Raw genomic sequence first — 21,345 nt, forward strand, 5'->3', positions numbered from 1 at the left:
GATGTCCATTATATCATCTCTGCTACAGGTGCCTAATTAACTGCCCATATCTTCAGTATGCAGTTTGACTGCCATTCTCAAAGTAGAGTTTCTTTAGTAGAGCTAATCCTGCTGATCATTTAATCCATTCTGGATTGCTTTTCTCCCTTGACTGACTAATGTTACATATGCTTATAAGTACCATATTAGTTTGAGGGACTACAAGAGTGGTTCACGTATTGCACACTTTTCATTTTCTTTAGGAGTGGCTATACTAGGGGGACCCTGCAGGAATTTTCATGGAGATGACAAGTAGAGTAGCTGTCCAGACTGAAATCAGTGTTGCGGTATTTCTAACACATGGGTTATCACCACTGTCATCCAGCCAGAGTACCAAAGTTTTACCTTCCCAGTATCGTATGTCCATTGTGTGACCTTAGCGCACAAGCGTAGAGTTATACAGGCAGACAAGCATAATTCTGATTCCCCCCGACTATCTCGCTGCCAGCCTGAACACAGGTCCCTTATCCATTGGACTGATCTTTGTTTGGTCGTTGATACCATAGCTTCAAATACTCAGATAAATTCTCCATTGGGGAACCTTCCTTTATATTTATTAACTGTTTTTCTTACTGGCATTGGATGTCAGCTATGAGGGGTAGGTGTGAGTGTGATTGGCAAATCCTATACAAAGAGTTGCATACCCAGTAACTCTTCTGCTTAGAAGCAGAACATGACTACAAAGCTTCTTCCATCTGCCAGTTCTGTGTATCTAAGACTTTGCATTCCCATTTGTCCTCTCTTAACACTTTCCTAGAGACCCAACGTCTCAAACTCTTGGTACACTCCAAGATGGCAGATTCTGCTCCCAGGACTTAAGGCTACCACTTAAGAAAAAGCTTAAAAGAGACTCAGTAGGCCTTTAAAGATGCTAACAGACCCGCTGAGGTTTCAGATCCAGTGGTATGTCTGATTGCTCCTCATATCCACTCTACTAGAGGCCGATGAGTTGGAGGCCTTGAACAGCTAAGGATTCTGTAGACAGAAGTGAACTGCTAGTTATTGTATTGGAAGGCCCAGAAGGCGTCCTTGAGATCCTAGTTGGGGAAGAGATTCCAGGTCGAGATGCATCAGGGAAGTCCACCACATTTAGTACAGTTGGACGTCATGCTAAAAAAGAAGCGTCAGAAAAGTTACTTCACTTCAACCTCCTCCTTTCTCTTCTGAGGTAAAGGAATGGCTGAGTTTTTCTCAAGGTTTGTTCAAGGACATTTTGGCTTTGATGCCACTTCCTTTCTCCTCTCAATCCATCCCCCACCCTTCAAAAAATGGCTGCAATTCATCTTTCTGTGAAGATGCGGAGGCTTCTGATTCTGACCATTCTCTGACTTACTCCTGTCAAATTCAGTGTGTTAACCAAATCCCTTTGGATGATGAGGACTCCATTTCACCTGATTCTCTAGTAGAAGCTTCTTCTGGAAGGACCATCTTAAATATGATGGAAGCATTTTGAATGAGAGTCTAGACAGATCTCAGAGGTGCAGAAAAGATACTACAGCCTTTTGGAAATGGGCACCCAGCCCCTTACCCTTTGCCACTTGTTCTTGTGGCTTTTTTGAATGCTTTTCAATCCATGTCTGCTGCCCCTGACTCCCACTCTCTGGCTCCCAAAAGGCCGGACAGATTTTATAAAGTCCCTGATGATCTTAAGTTTCTACTTCAAAATCCTGTGGCGGACCCTTCTGCAGTTTCCCTCTCATTTGATAAGCCAGTGCCTTTTTCCCATCCTCCTTCCCTGCTGTACTTTTATTTTCTCCTAACTTAGTTTTAGTCCCTAAGTTCCTATCCTATGGGAAATACCCTAGAATGGAGGGGGCTTTTTCAACACTTCATACTATTCCCCTCCTACCTAATCAGTTTTCTGTCTCAGGGGTCTTCAGGCCACTGGCTTTGAGATGGTTTGAGGAATTATGCTTGTATGATCGCCTGTATAACCCTATGCTTGTGAGCTGAGGTCTCATGTCGGAAGTAAGATATTGGGAAGGTAAAGCTTTGGTGCCCTAGCTGGACGACAGCAGTGATAACCCATGTATTGTGAATATTGCAACATTGATCATTAGGACTTGTACTGTTATGGTAAGTTCTTACACAACTGTAGGGAGTTATGACATAAGTCACCCTGTTTGCTAGTATGTGTTTTCTTTCAAGAAAAGATTGTAGTTATGGATGGGAGGTTGCTTCTAGATGCTGAGGGAATGAACAAACTTGTTGGGTATCCTACCTTAATCTTCAGAGGATGTCATTTCCACTAGTGGTGGAGCAGAGAAAATTGCTTTTAGAAAGATGAACTACTTTTATAGATCCTTATAAAAAGGTGTTAGTTATGTTGATTCCTCTTGATTTAAGGCCAACAGAAACCTCTTAAATATTATTTGCCAGTGTTGTAATGCGCCTCTGGATGTTTGTGAATTTTTTACAGAGTTGTGGGATTTTTTTCTGTTCAATTTTAGATATCGGTCCTTATTTGTCATTCTCTTATTCATTTTGCCTGTGTCATTTGTTCTGCATGTTTCTTAGTATTAATCGGTGAAAATTACTGTACAGTGGGAAGAATGCATAGTCAATAATTCATATATTGTGCTTAAATATTCCCCATACACTAATTCAACCAAGTACTTTGATGCAGAGTCTATTAAACAGACTGGATGTTTGAAATAGAGTTTTATTTTTTTCTCTTGAAAGATTTGGCCACCAGGATGTTATCACAGGTTTGGACAGCCTTAGTCGAGAGCGATGTGTTACATCAGGAGGGAGGGATGGTTCTGTTCGGATCTGGAAAATAGCAGAAGAATCTCAGCTTGTGTTCCTCGGACATGCGTAAGTCTGCAGAATGTGTTGCTATTTTTATTTTGTTACATGTTACTGGTACTGCTAAAGTCCATTCATTCCGTCTCAAGAGTTATTACTAAAAGTTATTTTCTCTGTTTGTAAATTAGTGTGCGAGTAGCTCAGGACTAAACCATTTTCAGCCCAACCTGGATTGTACATAAATGAAAGTTTTAATACATTAGTGCAGTATTAAAAATCGTGATGACTGTCTAGTACAAAATTTGACTTTTCAACCTAGAACAACAAGCTGCAATATGTTAATAAAAATGCAAAACTATATCTCTAGTATTCCATATCTAGTGCACAGGGTTCAGTTATCTAGCATTAATGCTATAAATGTAGTTGTCTTTTCTCTGGGGATAAGCTTTGTCACTGTTTATAGTATCCCACTTTAGAATTCTGTTTGATACCTTGTGAAACTTGACTGTTTTCAAATCCATGTTATATGTTTTAAATTGCATGTGCTTGTATTTTTTATTGTGTATTTGTTTACCCTTGTATCATTTATCTTTACTTGTAACTATTTTCCCTTACTTTTGTACTTCTTTTGCATGTGAACTTCCAGATTAGCCTTCTGTAAATGAATTGTTGATTGACCTCTTATCCAGAAAGCAAATAACATGATCCAACTATAGCCATCTGGATGCTGAAATTTAATTTATCCTTCACTGCAAGTGCAGTAACTGTAAAGTGTGAATGGTGTACCTGTCAGTAGAGAAGAAGTAGTTACAGTACATAACATGTCAGTTTTCCTCAAGAGGAGAAAGGTAGAATAGCAGCAAGTCGTGAGAGGTTAGCAACTAACCTTTTCTCTTGTCTTAAGCACTGCATTTACGCCCATATATGTAGTGACTTCCATACATTCTCACCTGTCTGAGCTCCTTTCTCCCTCTCCACTTTAGTTAGTCATTCTATCTTTATGTCCTACCTTCCACTCTCCACTCTCCTGCTGTCTTCTCTCTCTGAAACAAAGTAGCGTCCCAACCACATTAACTGTGGCCAGAATTAGTAATTGTATATTAGTAACTACTATCCTGTCCTGGCAACATCTCTCATTGAAATAGTGCAGTTTGACAACCACATAGTCTGCTTAAGGCCATAGATATTAATCTTCCTTCCACAAGGGACAGTGTATTTGGTGACCGTACTTCTGATAAACTTCTTGCCTTCACTGCTTCTTTCTAATAATTCTGTTCTTAGATACCCACCTCCACCTAACAGCCATAGTTGAAGTATTCCTTCTCACTGTCTTTGTGTACTGGCTCAGTCATTCCATATTTTCTCTCCTCTGTCACCTGCCCCCCCCGTCTTTTGTTTCCTGTCTTAGGCGAAAATATAGAACAGAGTTAGTTTACTGTCTGCCACTTATTTTGTTGTTGTTTTTAGAAACCTTTGTTTCTGTATCAGCATATACTGGCCCTTGTGTTTTATTGCAACTCATCCTGAAACCCAAACATTGCAGTGCTATAATTTCCACCATATCTGCTGAGACTTTCCACTGTACTGCCACCAAACAACTCTTACGATTAGAACTCCATTACTACTTAAAGCCCACCCAATGCACACAAAATTCTATGTCAGCCTAATAATGTTCTGTCCATTTCATCCCTCCTGCAGTGACACTTGCCTGATTAACTTCTATGATTAGTGGGCAAATGCACTTTTCTCTAACTCTGTGTGAACTTTCTGCATACCTCAGGCAACTCCCCATACACTCCTCCTTCTAATTCCAACTAAGACCTACCACGTAAACTGCTGGAACTATCATTGTGCATAAACAGTAAATGCTGTACGCATTACCTAGGAAGCATTGTTTTATTTTATTTTATTATTTTTATTATTTAAACTTTGTTGACAGGGTTAGTTCTACTAAGGCATTGGCTTCTCTGCAGGGAATAATCACAGTGGGATTTATACTAACTTGGGGATGTTCTTCTTATTTCACTGTTGCAGTCCTGACTTGTGGAATTTCCTGCCATGAAAGCCCTTGGCCAACCCGACTACCAGAGAAATATTCCCCTCCTTCTTAGGCTGGTGGACGTTTTAACCGACATCCATGCACTTGAGTACATAGTGAGCAAGCTGACATCGTGATATCAGTCTTTTCTTGCTGTTAGAGCTTGAAGCAGTGTTTCAGTGTATCGGTCGGTCCGCACCAGAGAGAAGTCATTGAAAAGATAAGTACCCTGTTGGGGAACTCTTTTTTTTCTCTTGCTTTAACTCATGTCATATATAGTAAATAATTGTCTCCACTGTGGTAAGCAGATCCCACACAGAGACTTCCATTCGCTTTGTGTCACCTATTTAGGCCCTGATCACGAGATCCCTAGTTGCTGTTTTTGTCTGTTTTAATTCTAGGATGATCAGACATAGGGCCGAGATCTACTCCTCAGCATCCGATGGCATCTGCCGGTCATTCAGAGGTTGCCCAGCCTAGGTGTTAGAGGGAAAATGATAAGAGACCCAAGCTTAGGGCCTTTGATGACAACCATTCTCCCTCTGTTCCTCCGTCAAGGCTTGTGATCATTGAAGAAGGCGAGACACTTTTGTAGCCCCCTTCTTTGTCTGAGGTGGTGGCGCAGGCCTCTGTCATGACCCTTTCAGAGTCTGACATGCCCATCTGGTCCCTCTACTTCTGCACAGGGCCTTGCTTTTTGCTCATTGGTCAGGTCCGGGGCTGCTCAGCAGTCCTCCGCTTCCAATGAGCGCTCTTTAATCAGTAATGCTGCTTTGCGGCTTCATCCTGCTATCCATATTCCTCCAGTGAGATAGGCATCAGAATTTTGGATGTTCCTAGACACAAGGCCAAAGCAGCTCCTAAAGAGGGGTGCTTCTGCAGGGCCTTCGCCTAGCCCTACTGGCTCCCTTTCCCAGGGATATCAGCAGGACTTGGTTAGGCTAGCTGAAGACCTGATCTCCAAAGTTGGATCTAGACCAGCTCCCGGGGTTCCCCAGGAAAAAGGGAAATGGATCCTACTTCTGATGTTTTTTCAGATCCTTTTGAATCTGCTAAGGATTTGGACCTAGAGGGGTCTGTTTCTGAAAAAGGACCCTTCCTCACTTCTTTTGAGGAATCAGATTCTGAGGAGAACCTGGCCTCTTCTCCCCTAACCCAGGGGTGGGGCATTACCTTTGGGGAGACTCTGTATGCTGTGAGGGAACATTTCCAGTGGGAAGCACAGGAATACCCTCAGTCTAAAAAGAGAATTAGGGAGTTATTGGATCTGCCAGAGTGTGCTCGAAAACCAGACAGGTTTTATAAGGTACAGGATTCCCATAAATACCTTTTCAAAAATCCTTCTGTTGATCCAGAGGTGGTCACCACAGGACCCAAAGGGGCTAGAGCCAGTTCCTCTAAAAATCCTTTACCTGTGGTTAAAAAATGTAAGAGCTTTTGATAGATTTGGGAAAAAAGTATATACATCAGCCACCTTTACCATGAGGGCTGTCACCTGTCAGTTTCACATGATTAAATATCAGCAAACCATCCTGGATCAGCTGAAAAAAGATCTCTTCCCTTGAGGATACAAACCTTCCTAAGGAACTTTTGTATCTTTGCCACAAAAGTTCACAGGTAGTTATTACTCATACCCTGTTAAGGTAATTTTTTAGGGGAGTCATCCACATCAGACCTCCCAGGAGGCAACGTACCCCTCTATGGGACCTTAAATGTGTTCTGAAAAAACTGACTTGCCTCTTTTTGAACCTGCAGCCTCTGCTCAACTAAGTTTCTGACTTAGTTTTCTATCAAAACTATCAGAAGTGCAGGCTGGCATGGTGGTGGAGCCATTCCTCATCTTCTACCCAGACAGAGTTTCCCTCAGAACTAACCCTTCCTTCATGCCAAGGGTGGTCACTGACTCTCTAAATCAGGCCATTCACCTGTCCCCATTCTTTCTCAACCCCCAGAACGAAGGCAAGGTGAAAGAATACTTCATCCTTTGTATGTCCATAGGCAGCTCCATTGCTGTCTTGACAAAACTAAAGCCTTGAGAAAATCTGACCAACTCTTTGTGACCTTTGCCCCAGGCTCTGAGGAAAAACAGACCATCTCAAAATGGATCTCCCACTGCGTCTCATTTTGTTACAGCTATCATGGCAAAAAGTCACCTGCGGCTGTCAAGTCGCACTTCACTAAAGCTGCTGCAACCTCTGCTGCCTTCTTGAATTAAGTCCCTACCAAGGACATTCTGGAAGCTACCACCTGGTCATCTGTGCCTACCTTCACCAAACACTACCACTTAGCACCCTTTTCCAGATCTAGAGCAGGATTCACCACTACCATCCTGCAAGGCATCCTCCCCTCTCCCTAATCTCCTTCCACCCTCATTTCAGCTTTGGGAATCATCCCACAAGTCAGAACTGCAGCAGTGAAACATGAAGAACATAGCACAGTTGTGTACACTTAACATAAAGGCAGATGTTGGGGGTGTATTCACTGTTACAGTCCCCCCCCCAGCCTACTAGGTAGTCTACTTATAACTACTTCTGTAGCCAAGGGGATCCCCATTGACCTGTCTGCCTGTATAGGTTCTCTTCCTCAGTTCTCTACTGCCCATTTAGGAGCTTCTACTTTTTATGGGCAAGAAAAAAACTGATGATATGACATTAGATGGCTTGCTATATACCCATGTTCACTGACGTCGCTTAGGATGTTCACCAAACTAAGGAGTAGGTGACTTTTTCTCTGGTAGTCGGGCCAGCCAAGGGCTTTCATGACAGGAAATCCCACAAGTCAGGACTGCAACAGTGAATACACTTGAACATCTACATTTATGGTCAGTGTACACAACCGTATTATATTTGGCCAGGGCACCAAGGGAACATCTCCTGCTGTATTCGATAACTGCCACAGGGTCTTTTACATCCATCTGATCTTCCAGCATCTCAGGCAGAGGGGTTCTTGATTTAACATCTCATCCAAAAGCCAGCACACTTTATTTATTATTTATTTATTTATTTATTTATTTGCAGTTGGTTTACCAGGATAGTCCATTGGGCCAAAAGAACCCGTTTTCAATGGAGTCCTGGGGAGAAAAGCTCCAGCACATAAAAACTAAGTTACATTCACAAGATAGCTAACTATTATTAAATTATACAAGAAGTGGGTAAAACATTTAGTTCAAAAGTCAAGCAGTATTCAAAAATACAATAAATGAATATTAATGTGATGTACATGAGCTGAGACAATAAGGAGATAACATAGCAGAGTTGTGTTGGAGAAGGAGCACAACAATTACAGTACAGTGTAGTTATTCAGAAGGAAACACGCTTTGTTAGGTAAAGTTGAGCCTGAATGCATACAGGAGGTAGGATGACATATATTTATGAGGGGTGGGAGCAAGAACAATCCCATTGGGACCTAAGATGTGAGTGAAGAGATTTTTTGAATAGGTAGTGATTAGGACTCAGGAATGCAGCACCCCCTTGTGCTGCAGTGCCAGTATTGGAAAGTGAATTCCAACTAACTTGTGTGGGAATAAACCCACAACTTTCTGATCTTCCAGCATGAAAGATAAGTGTGATACCTGTTGAGCTATTGAGACTACCATTACCTCAGCCATACCATTATAACCTTAATATCATCAAAAGCCTTAACATTCTAATGTATAGAATAATTTCCCTTGCTCTCTCTTCATACCTACTTCATCTTTGCTCTCTCACCTTGTTGCCTATTAATTTATATTTCTTCCATTGTACGAATTCCATTATACATATCCCTTCTCACCCTTACTTTCATTTAAAACTTTTGCAGTACTGTTACCTTTATGTTCTAACTCGATTTGCTGATGTAAATGTATTTTCTGATTTGTAACTGATGTAACTGTATTAACTTTTTCTCTGACTAATATGTTTTATTCTATTATTGATGTAATGGCATTGACTTCCTTGACTGGGGTAATTATATTAACTGTCTGGTGATTAATTGCACAAATGTGTTCTATCTCATTGTAGTGTATAGTATAACTACAAGTAACTCTTATGACATTTACATGTTAAGGCATCTCCACAAAGTTGAATCTTTTCTCCTTACGGACATATAATACAAAGTTGCACGTATAGGTTCAAATGTAATGTATATATCATTGTGTTTTTCTGTGTTTTACTGCAAATTGTTTCTTGTAGATTTTCTCCTGGGCCTCTGTTGAAAAGAGAATGTTATGTTGTCCTGTCTCGCCTTCATTCTTGCTGGTTGGGTTCGGAGGCGAACCTCAGCTCCAACTCAGCTGCATACCAAAGCTCGAGAGCTTCAACTGACTCTAGGCTATAACCTATCCCATGATGCTTAGCGGCTGTTCCCCGGATCTCGTTTGCCATTTGAAGCATCAGGATTGTCTTTGCTGGGCACAGGCTAATAATTACATTTATTGTATGTCTTTTACTATATTTTTTTCACAATATCTTCCTATTAGACTCTTATACCATCCCGGTCCAAGTAGAGTGCTCGTGTGTGTGTGTGTTGTTTTATTACTTGGGTGAGTCTTCGGCTGTTCTCTTTGGGCCCTTGTTTTTTCTCCTATTTCCCTAAAGAATCCATTTAAGTTAGAGGATTCTTTCTCTTTACCCCCTTTTTTGTCAGGGCTTCTTCCCCTTTTCTTAAGGAGTCACCGTTTTAAGTTAAAGGTGTCTCCTCGGGTTGGAGGAGACTACGTTTAGAGACTTGTCCTCCTCTCACCCCTTTCCTTTCCTAAAAAAAAAAAAAAAAAAAAAAAAACTCTTTATACTTGCTTCCTTCTATTGCAGTTATTGTAGTGATTGTAGTTATTGTTAGCTGTTATTGTTGCTGGTAGTTGGTTTACAAAATGTCTAAAGATTCTGTTAAGGAGTTGAGACAATCTGGTTTTAAAAAGTGCGATTCATGCACCTAGAAAATGTCTGTAATGGACGGACACACAAGTTGTGTGTATTGTCTAGGAGCAGTCCATCTCCAGGACTCTTGCTCTATTTGTCATGGCTTTAGTGCAAGGGTTTTACAGGATAGGAAAAATAAACTCATTTTGAGGGGTTTGTTGAAAGACCCTTTTGAAGAAGGTAATTAGGCCTCAAAATCGTACAAGACAAAAAAGTCCACTTCGTCTGCTCCGGTGTCTGAGCCGTCAAGTAGTCACAAGGATATACAGTATCTTCGGAGCTGAAGGTTCTCCGTCCTGACCAGCCTGGCCCTCCCTCGATTCCATCTGAGTCTTCGGAACCATTGCAGAGCCGAAAAAGGAGTCTGTCACCATAATTGAAGCCAATACACTTGTTGCTGCAATCTCTTTTATTACAGTCTGTGGCAGGTAGTCACAGGTCATCGACCCATTCCTCTCGATCCTCCAGATTATCTGACAATGACGTGGAGCGGGTGGTGAAGAGGTTGCTGCGGATGCGGGCCCTAGCAGAAATTCTTTTGAGCCCAGACCATCATCGGATCGTGGAGCCGACCACTGTATCTCAGATACCATCTCTTCCTCCTCCGTCTCGGATGAGTTCAGAGCCAGAGTGTCAGGAAGTCATTGTGCTGGAACCGGCGGAGCCAGTAAATCACTCACAGTATCGTTGCTCCAACGTCTGCTCCGATCTCATTAATGCTCTCTTTCATCGAGAGATCTGGAAGCCGACACTCCCTGGTCGGCTCTGGGGGGGGGGGTCGAATCGGACCCTTATCGGAGCCGACTCTCCAACTCGGCGCTTTGGCACAGGTGAGTTCGGCTCCCACATCTGCCTCTGAGCCACCCTCCTCAGTGCTGGGGAGATCTGGTTCTTCGGGACTGGAATCTCTCTCAACCCGGGATCGCGGTGCCTTCGAGGTGATGCAGAGCGTGCTCTCCACTGTGTCTGCTCCACCTTTGGCTCCAGCCACTCTTCCCCCTAAAGGGCCGATGTCTACTGCTTCATCATCCCCAGAGTAGAGAGTGAGTGCCCCAGGAAACTCCAGTGGGTTTAACCTCCTCTTCTGACACCTCCCCGGAACATCCCCCCGAGGAGGTCCCTCGGAAGAAACAGTTTGAGGAAGCACATAGACTCCCCTGAGTCTGTCACTTCTGATACCAACTTAGAGGATTCAGAAGGGTCCTCACGGTCACCCTCTGAGGATGTCTCTTTTTCAGACATCCTTGAGATCCTTAAGCAGAGTGGTGGCTGGAAATCCTCTCCCCTTCTGAGGATGAGTCTGTATACCTGGAGGCATTTGCCTCTCACCACTCCACCTCTTGGGTGCCTCCGCCCTTAGACCTGCTCCTGGGTGTTGTGAATCGGAAGGTGTGGGACTCTCAGGAGTCGGTGGACCCCGTTCCGAGGAGGCCAAATAAATTCATTATGGCCCCAGAGGATAGACAATATTTAACAAAGGAAGTTCCAGTAGATGCTATATTGGTGGCAGCTGCCACAAAGGTGTTAGCTGAAACCTCTGCATCTGTCTATCCGCCGAACAAGGAGTCTAGAACAATGGACAGATGCAGGAAACTTATGCTCTCCTCAGAGGCCTTTACCTTACAGTCACTGAATTACTTATCACATTTCACCCAACTCCAGAGAGATCTCCTGAAAGAGCTGGGAGATGCCCTACAAGGTGCTACAACCCAGAGTTTATCGAATAAGATAAATTCCCACCTTGTGACCTTAACTTCTATTACACACTCCTCCATGCACCTCATTTCCTACGCAGTTGGAGTGAGCAGGGCAGCAGGCACAGGAATAGCTCTTAGGAGACATTCCTGCATGCTCCTTTTGCGAGTTTGCTGAACCCTTCAGATCTTCCTTTATTGACGCCCCTTTTGATGGCTCGTCCTTGTTCGGGCCGAGACTCTCACCAGGACCCAGCAATATGGCAAGACTCTATCTGCCGTCGGTGTGTGTTTTTCCACCCCTACCAGACCTTATCCTAAAGGTCAAAAGAGCAGAAAAATGTGCATCTGGAATTCTAAAGCAACCTTGCCAGACGCTCGTGGTGATCCTCCCCCCCAGGGGCAGAGGGGGGAATAACAATGGAAGACGCCATCCACGTGGCAGGGGGAGGTCCGCAGAACCAAGGCAACAGAGATACGTTCTCCGGTCGACCCTTCCAGCGCTCCTGAAAGGAGGCCCAACTGTCTGCCTCTGGAGGCAGTCAGGGGAAGACTGTCTCTTTACCCAGAAGCCTGGCTGAAATTGACTCAAGACAAATGGGTACAGTCCATTATATCCAGGGGATACAGCATTCCTTTCCACTGTCCACCTCATCCGTCAAAGTCTATCCCAAACATTCCACCTGGTCAAAGGGATCAAGCAACCCTAGAAATGCAAAGGTTGGTAGAAAGAGTCCTCCAAGAAGTCCCTGCAGACCAGATCGGATCAGGAATTTACTCAAGGTTCTTTTTAGTTCCAAAAAAGACAGGAGAACAAGTCGGTAAAGAAGGCAAAGTTCCGGATGGTAGCACTGCAGTCTATACTCCCTTTTCTGGGACAAGACAATTGGATGTGCTCTTTAGATCTTCAGGACGCATACTACCACATAAAGATGGGCAGGCGCTCCAGAAGATTTCTACGCTTCTGGCTGGGAGTCTGTCATTACCAGTTCAGAGCTCTGCCCTTTGGCCTCACTACAGCCCCCAGAGTGTTAACCAAATGCATGGCAGTAGTCGCGGCTCATCAGAGACGTCAAGGATTCCAGGTGTTTCCATATTTAGACAGCTGGCTTCTGACTGCCACCACCAAGCACCAACTAATCTGAGCCAGGGACTCCACCATCCATCTCTGCTCAGAACTAGGCATTACTATAAATACAGAAAAATCTGCCTTATTGCCATCCCAGCGTATTACCTTTATAGGTGCAGATTTAAACGCAAACAATATGGTACCAAAATTGCCTTGAGAGAATGCCAACGCTACGCAGTCAAGTATATGTCTTAACTCAAAATGAAAAAAGGTACAAGCAAAATTCATCCTCAAGGTCTTAGGCTCACTGCCAGTGGCAATAACACTAGTCCCACTGGCACAACTACACATGCGGATATTACACTAGCTACTCTTCGCTCAATGATCCATACAGGAGTTGCCCGTGTCTCAAGATTCTCATTATGGATGCCTGCAAGAAGGACTTACTATGGTGGCTTCAGTCCACTCGGGTAACAATGGGCAGACCTTTTGTACTTCCCCAACCTGTCACAACAGTTACCACGGACGCGTTCCAGATAGGGTGGAGGGTGCATTATCTGGGACAGACTATCCAAGAAGTTTGGAAAGATCACGAGTACCATTTGCACATCAATGTCCTAGAGATGAGGGCGGTGCTTCTGTCGTTGCAAGCATTTCAGAACTCTATTTCCATGGGGACTATTGCAATTCAGGCAGACAGTATTTCAGTGGTATGGTACATCAACAAATGGGGAAAGCAGAGCCTATCCCCTATGTCGAGAGGCCCAGAGAGATGGGCAATTTCTTCTCAGCGCTTTCTGATGGCAACGCACATCCCAGGGAAATCCAGCGTAATAGCAGACAGGCTAAGCAGAGCAATATTCATGCCTCACGAGTGGTCCCTGAATTAGGAAGTTGCGAATCAAATGTTTTGCAAATGGGGCCACCTTGCTGCGGCCTTTTTGCCACTCCATTCAATGCCAAATACAGCAACTACTTTGCCCTCATTTCCTGTCTGGGAGAGAGACTGAGGGATGCACTCGCCCACGATTGGCCCCCGGGACTTATTTATGCTTTTCCCCAGTTTCCATTGATTCCGAAGGTTATTCAGAAAGCCAAGTCGTTGAGTCGCAAGTTAATTCTCATTGCTCCTTATTGGCCTTGTCAGATTTGGTTCCCCTTCCTTTGGCCCCACCTTCAGGAGGACCCGTGGATCCCGGATCCAGTGCCAGATCTTCTGACGCATCAGTCAGGAACGCTCCATCCTTCTTTTCAGAGCCTGAAGCTGACGGCTTGGTTACTCCATTTCCAATCTTAGCCAGGCTTCCAGAATTATCCCCCTGCAGTACATCACATTCTGGTTTCCTCACACAAAAAGACGACTAGGAAACTTTACGCAAGCAAATGGAAGAGGTTCTCTTGTTGGGCAGACAAAAATACATATAGATCCTTTTACAGCCCCTATACCTTCAATTTTCGAATTTCTAACAAGTCTTTAATCAAGGAGCAGCGGCGGCCACTATTCGAGTACAGTTAGCTGCTATATCAAATTATCATGTGGGAGACCTTGGAGCCAATGTAATGTCCCATAGATTATGCAAAGCTTTCATCAGGGGTACCTTTCTGTTAAGACCACCCTTAAGAGAACCTCCTCCCCATGGGATCTAAATTTAGTATCATCATCTCTGATCCTTCCTCCCTTCGAACCAGCATCCCAAATTTTTATCTTGGAAAACAGTCTTTCTAACAGCAATTACTTCAGCTAGGAGAGTTTCAGAGTTGCAAGCTTTGTCTATCCGTCCTCCATATTTGATTTTCCACAAAGATAGAGTTTCCCACAGAACAAATCCTTCCTTCTTACCAAAAGTTTGTTCTTAAGCAAATTTAAACCAATCTATAGAATTGCCTGTGTTTTTTCCTAGCTATGGCAACAAGGCAGAATATAAGCTTCACCAACTGGATGTGCATAGACGGTTGCGTTTTTACTTGCACAGGACCAAAGATATCAGAAAGTCAGATCAGTTGTTTTCCTATGCAGAAAACAAAAATGCCTTGGCAGTCTCAAAAGTTACTTTGTCCAAATGGCTTACTGAGACCATCATCTCTGTCTATAATTCTTACAATAAAGAGCAGGCAGGGAAAGTACAAGGACATTCAACTACAGCGGTATCTACTTCCATTCTCTTTCAGGCCAGATTTCCATTGGATTCAATTTGTGCTGCTGCTACATAGGTTAATCCTCACACCTTTTTCTCTCATTACAACGTAGATGTGACTTCCCGGAACAGAGCATTCTTTGGTTCCACTCTCCTGAAGAGGTTTATTCCCTTGAGCCACCCAAGAAAAAGGTGCTGGGGACTCTGTCCCAACCAACAAGAATGAAGGCAAGATAGGACAATGTAACATAAAGAAGTTATGTACTCGCCATAATGTTCCATATTTGTTGTCCATATCTCGCCATCATTCTTGCATCCCACCCATCCATCCCCCCTCCTGGAGGATGTAGAGGACTTTGCAGCTGGCAAATATGGTCCGATTCCCTTCTTGCCTCTTTACCTTCATAACTGTATATTTCATAAATTTTTCATTTCTGTATGTTAACATACTCTAGGGAGTACTCTCTCAAACAAGATCTGGGGAACAGCCGATAAGCATCATGGGATAGGTTGTATCCTCAAGCCAGTTGAAGATCTCGAGCTTTGGTATGTGACCAAGTCGGAGCAGAGGTTCAGCTCCGAACCCAACCAGCAAGAGTGAAGGCAAGATACCGGACAACAAACATGGAACGTTATGGTGAGTACATAACTTCTTTTTTCTACCCAGTCAGACTTTCCCAGCAAACAAATAGTAATAAATTGCAAATAAGTAATTACTCTTGACTGTAGAAAGTATGTTCCATATATATTCTTTTCAAGGGGCATGGTCTTCTGACAGCTGTAGATTTCCAAGTTAAATTATCAAGCCAAAGACTGAGAATTTTATGAGTTACATGATTCATTAATAAGAGAATAGTTTGTAGCATAAGGAATAGTCAAACAAGAGACGTTAAGCAGATCTGACCTTTATTAAAAGCTGCAGCTGTAGGCAGAAGCAGTGAGATAACAAGTACAAATTAAAGGAATTAGCGATGAGATGGGAGCATACAAGATAAAATGTAAATTAAAGGCAGGAATGATAAATTGTGAATTCATTGTTTATAGTAGTGTTGCTGGGGGAAAAGAGCCAAGAGGTACACAGGATGTATGGTGCATTTCAAATTTAAGCCTAATGTACTAGTTTTGGTTGTATGCATGAGAGGAAAGAGGGTCCTTTGTTTAATTAGTTTTGTTGAAGTTGAGGTGGAATGAACCATTTCCAAAGATGTGTTGGAAGAAAGTAAGAGTCTTCTAAAGAATTTGCTTGTTGCTTAACAGAAATTTAAAATTAGTTAATATTATTAAGGTGAAGCTGACACATTGAAGTATGAAAGTGCATCAGTAATGGTGACATAATGAAGCTGACCAAATTGCTGGCAAGAAATTATAAGAATTAATAAGCAAAATGTTGAATTTAAACTTGACAAAAGCACACCATGTGATACTTTGTGTAAAAAAAACCCTTTGGAGTTAAAATGTATACATAGACAAAAGCTAAGCTTTTTGCATATTAACTTGTTCAGGTCACCAAATAAAGTCACTAGAGCAAAAAGCAGCTGATGTACAAAGAGAATAATTGCAAGATCTTTTTTATACTCTTGGTTATTTGGCATGTGAGAAACTATAAACACTGTTGTGAATCCACAATGCGAAAGTAAAAGTGATAGTATGTTCCTTTCACATTTAAGGTGCAAATAGCTGCAGAGATGTCATGAATACTATACACAACCAATTGCTGAACTTTGGGCTGCCTGGAAAAAGAATTGACAGTGGAAGTACGAAACTATAAAGAATAAAACCCAGAAATTTTTAAAAGGTATAAAAAAGAAATATGGACATGGGAAGGAATGAAGTCTGATGTGGGTCAATATTTATGCAAGGAGAAAGCAAAACTAATCAACACAAAATGCAGCTCTAAAAATATTTGAAGAGAAATACAGCACTTCAAATATTTGAAGAGAAGTACAGGCTGGCAAAGGCATTCATATATGGAAAATTTCACAATACAAAAAATAAGAATACAAAGGGGGAGTGTAGAATAGAGGAATATTAAGTTGGAAGTTGAGACAAAGTGAAGTTATGGAATACCTGAGAAGTGAAGGATTTAGTGTAAACAGCTGCGTGATGATCCTCTGGAGCCTTCAGTAGAAACCAGTACAAAAAGTTCAATTGGAGATGTTCGCTTGGATGAGTAGGAAACAGTGGAGAAATGGGCCAATGAGTTCCTATATGAATGAGCAATAGATGACGCAGGATAAATCTGAAGAGTATATATCATAAGATGATGTTCTGGAACTTACTGTAGAATGCCCACAGAATACAGAAAGCTAAGAATATGCCCCTTTAGAAGAAAATTACCTCAATTTAGAAGAAAGTGATCTAAGGGAAGAGTTGCTTGATTCAAAAGAGATGGATATACATAGTAAGATCGATGAAAGAAAAAGATTGCAGAAAGTTAAATAACACCAATGTTCAAAGTTTGATAAAACAGATGAACACTGTTATCAGGACTAGCAGAAATTCATGTGATATAACAGAAGTAAATTGTATATATTACTGTGCAGTTAAACTAGTAACAGATAAGTCTTCTTACAAAAATAGAGAGTAATATGGGAAAGGAAGGGAAGAAATGCCATCATTAAAGCCCGAATAGAGGAAAACTATAAAGCAGTTAAGACGAGAAGTGTCACTGTTAGGAGAATATAAAAGAAGGAACAGATCAACCAAAAATCCTTAGAAAGATAGATATGATCAAATCAATGCACAGTATTAGAGCAGACCAGGATCAATCCTACACTACTGCAAATATTAAATTAAAGCTATCAACACAGGCAGAAACACTTTAGAATATCTGCAGGTAAATATAAAGAAAAAATACAAAATAAGCAGTTAATTGATGACCCAAACGTATGTTATAGAGAACTGGGAAATAAAGCAAAAGGAATAGAAGCACAACCAAAAAAGGTACACAAAGACCCTGTGGAACATAACAAAGATGCTGGATGGAAAGAAAAATTAAAATAAACAGTAAGGAGTTTAAGTGTACAGGATATGAAATAGGATGAAGTAATGGCTAGAGAAATTAAAACAAGATTGAGAAGCTCCTAATTGGAAAACCTCAGGCCCAGAAGCACCACCTGACTTCTGGCTAAAAGTGTTGACATCTTTACACAAAGATTTAGCCTTAAAAAAGAGCTACTTGTATGTGCATCCCTAGCAGACACCAACCTGCTTAACACCTGGAAAAAATATTTTCTCCTTAAGAGTGAACTGTAAGCCACCCTAAAAACTATAGACAAATAACTTGTCTTCCGACGATGTACAAAGTATATACTGGAATTGATGCAGATAAGAGTTTATAGTCATAAAAGAAAATTCAATCATGGCATTAGAACAAAAGGTTAACAAAAAGTCATGTGGAGCAAAGGATCATTTGTTGCTAAATAAAGCCATAATGGAGAATTGTTAAAAGGGGAGGAATTTTAAGTGTGGCATGGATAGATTACAGAAAAAGGCATTTGACAGTGTCCCACATTCATGAATAAAGGAGTACTTACAGATTTATAAGCTGCATCCTACATTAATCAGTTACATTGCATTGACAAACAAAATGTGTTAAACCACTTTGCAATTAAGTCATGACAAAGGACAAATTATTACCCCAGAGATAAAAATTCAAAGGGGGATATTCCAGGGTGATTCTTTTTCACCCATGTTATTTTGTCTTGCCTTTAACCCATTAAACTGTTTTACTTAACCAGTTATGCCGTGGTTTCAATTTTGCTCCCAGAAAACAACATTGCTTAAAGATTCCTCATCTACTTTTTATGGATGACTTAAAAAAAGTGTAGCTCATCAGATGACAAGTTGAAAGCATACCTGCAAGTGATTAAAATTTTTTAGCGATTTTAAATGTGCAAAAACAGTGTTTAAAGCAGGAAAGTTGCAGTACTAAGAAAGTAATCACTCTAGTACAGAATTGTGATATAAAGGAGTAAATATTTAGGAACTGATGAAGGATCAGCAGTAAAACATAAACAAATGCACACAAAACTCGGTAAGGAATACTTCAAAAGACTAAAACTAATATTGAAAACAGCCATGACATCTAGAAGTAAAGTGCAAGCATTAAACCTGTTTGTTCTTCTGGTTTTAAAATACAGTTTTGGTGTGATTAACTGGTCCCAAAAGGTCAGTTGGACAGAAAAACGAGAAAAAAGCTTCATGCTTATCAAATGATGTATAAAAATCATTGTATGCCAAGATTATATATTCCACACTCTGAAGGTGGTGTGAGCCTCCTCAAAATTGCTTACACGTATAGATCTGCAATCGTAGGACTACATACAAATCTGCTGACCTTACCGGGTCCAAACATAGTGAAAATTTTGCAACATGAGGAGAGGAAGTCTTAGATGAGCTCTCTTAGTTTAGCAGAAGCATTCAGGTGGCAAGCAAGAATGGAAATTTAAACCAGAGGTAGAACAAAAATCAGACAACAATTGAACGTACTAAAAAAACAAAAGGAATATAAGAAGGATCAGATGAGAAGGAAAGAAATGTGGAAAAGCCATTAGTATAGTGGCAAGTATAAAGATCTCCTGGAACAAATGCATATTGATCAGGATTTGATGCAGGAATGGTTGAGGAAGTGAGTTGAAACCAAAGGATGAAAGGTTAGTAATGGCAGCACAAGATGGTGGACTACGCGCATATGTTGCTTTACAAATTCCATTGAACATTTGGGAGAGACAGATTAGTGCAGGTTTTGAAAATAAATAAATAAAAATTGAAAACTGTATCACCTTGTTTCCGGGTGTAATATCCTCATGGCAGAGGGCCTGTACAGTGAATGACAAAGCAATGTGACAAGATTATTGCATTATGTGTTGTGCAAGTACTACAATATAGAAGTAGCTGAAAACCACTGGAAACACAAACCACAAAGCATTATACAGAATGATGAAGTGTACATCACATGGGATCACCCATTATTGACACTTAATCAAAATTTCTAGGCAGAAATGCCAGCAATGTGGAAAAGATAGCCAGTTCCAGTAGTAGTAGTAGTAAGAGCGATGGGTCTCAAAATAATTTACAGTCTTAATTATATATGCTAGCAATATGTGTAACTCCGTATATATTGCAGGAGGAGTCAGTTCTGGGCACATTGCAGGTGCTGCTAAGAGCACTTTTGCCAATCATCAAAAGATTGAATCATGAATTTTAATCATAGCCTGACTAAGGAGTGGTGTCCATCCCCATCATAATATTAGAAACCCAAAAGACTTGGAGAAATTAAATCATGTAAAACCACAGAAATGGTATTGTTTACAGCAGTGATGACTTGTTTATTGATTTAGAAAGTTAGCCATGTGAATATCGTAATCAGATTTATTCTTATACCTTACCATTAATGTAAGCACACCAAAAAAGTAACAGTAGCTCATAGAAGTACAGTTGAATTGGGATTAAAGCAAATAGAAAGTTTAGGTGTCATTAAGAAACAATTTGGAGCCATCAAAATGGATTAAAACTATGGCTACTCTTGTAAAATAAGGTGAAATTTGCATCTATGTCACCCTGGATGATATGACTAAAGTGATGATTTGGTTTCTCTTTGCTTACTGTTGACAAATGAGTCTTAGTAGTGCAAATGTCAAGCTTATATATATATATATATATATATATATATATATATATATATATATATATATATATGTGTGTGTGTGTGTGTACACACAAATCGGGGATTCTGGCAGATAGTTAGTTCTATGAAGACAGCCCAACATTTTCCATATTTCATATGCGGTTGGTAAGGCATAGATTCCTTAGACAATCATTTGTTATTTAAAAAGAACCAGAGGCTTTCCACATGGCTGTTAAAGTGGTTGTACAAGTAAGTGAAGGCTTGGAAGGTATTGCAAACTGAACCGCTTTGTTAGTGTGTAGTTAAACAAAAATAGCAAGAGGCTGTTGCAGTTGGTGAATAGATTGAGACAGTATAATTTCAAGTTAAAAAAAAAACAGATGTAAAGTAAGAATGACAACTTTAAAGATATGAGACGTTCTAATGTCAGAGGTACTGAGGCCAGATACAGAAAAGTTAAAGCAGTTTTGCAAATTCCAAAGCCTTGCGTCAAGCATGCATTACAGAGTTTTCTTGGAACCATGCAGTATCTTGCAAATGTGTACCCAGTATGTCTGAAATAACTATGTCTCTAAGAAAATTTTTTGTTGCAAAATGTAGCTTGGTTATGAAACTATAAATAAGAAAATATTTTAAATATTTAAGAAACTAGTGACAAAAGCACCAGAGTTAAAATATTGTGATTTGAATAATCCAGTTATATTGCAAATAGATTTCAGTCAGAGTAGTACAAGTGATGCTGAAATGAGAGCAAGACTGAAGTCCAGGTCAGGATGGTCAAGCATTTTTCTTGGCAAGTCTTCTTTCTATCCCCTTGTGGAGATCCTTTCTGTTTGAGTAATTGGAAGGGCCTGAACTTCATTTAAGACACAATTGCCTTTGCACTTGTCAGTTTTCCTGATTGTCTGGGCTGTCCCAGCTAATATCTTTTTTAATAATTCCACAGTATTTTCTTGGGGCTCCTGTTTTGAGCTTGGTGGAAAGCAGATGTCTCTGCCGTCTGCTGGTGTCATACTTCTTTTCTTTGTTTTCTTCCTCATTTTGAAGATTATTTATTTATTTTGCTTTTTCTTTGCCTGGTTTGCTTGCAAGAGCAAA

General features: G+C 41.0%; 1 protein-coding gene across 1 annotated transcript in view; it reads left to right on the top strand.

Annotated features, from left to right (window-relative positions):
• RRP9 (ribosomal RNA processing 9, U3 small nucleolar RNA binding protein) overlaps nucleotides 1–21,345 on the top strand; it is a gene marked incomplete in the record, with an annotated part of 550,676 nt that overhangs the window by 307,302 nt on the left and 222,029 nt on the right. The window contains 1 exon segment of the mRNA XM_044077476.1: nucleotides 2,722–2,856. Within this exon segment, the coding sequence (XP_043933411.1) occupies nucleotides 2,722–2,856 (135 nt within the window).

The sequence above is a fragment of the Protopterus annectens genome, chromosome 7.part0 (assembly GCF_019279795.1).
Source record: "Protopterus annectens isolate FY-2018-M chromosome 7.part0, PAN1.0, whole genome shotgun sequence".
Classification (NCBI taxonomy): Eukaryota; Metazoa; Chordata; order Ceratodontiformes; family Protopteridae; genus Protopterus; species Protopterus annectens.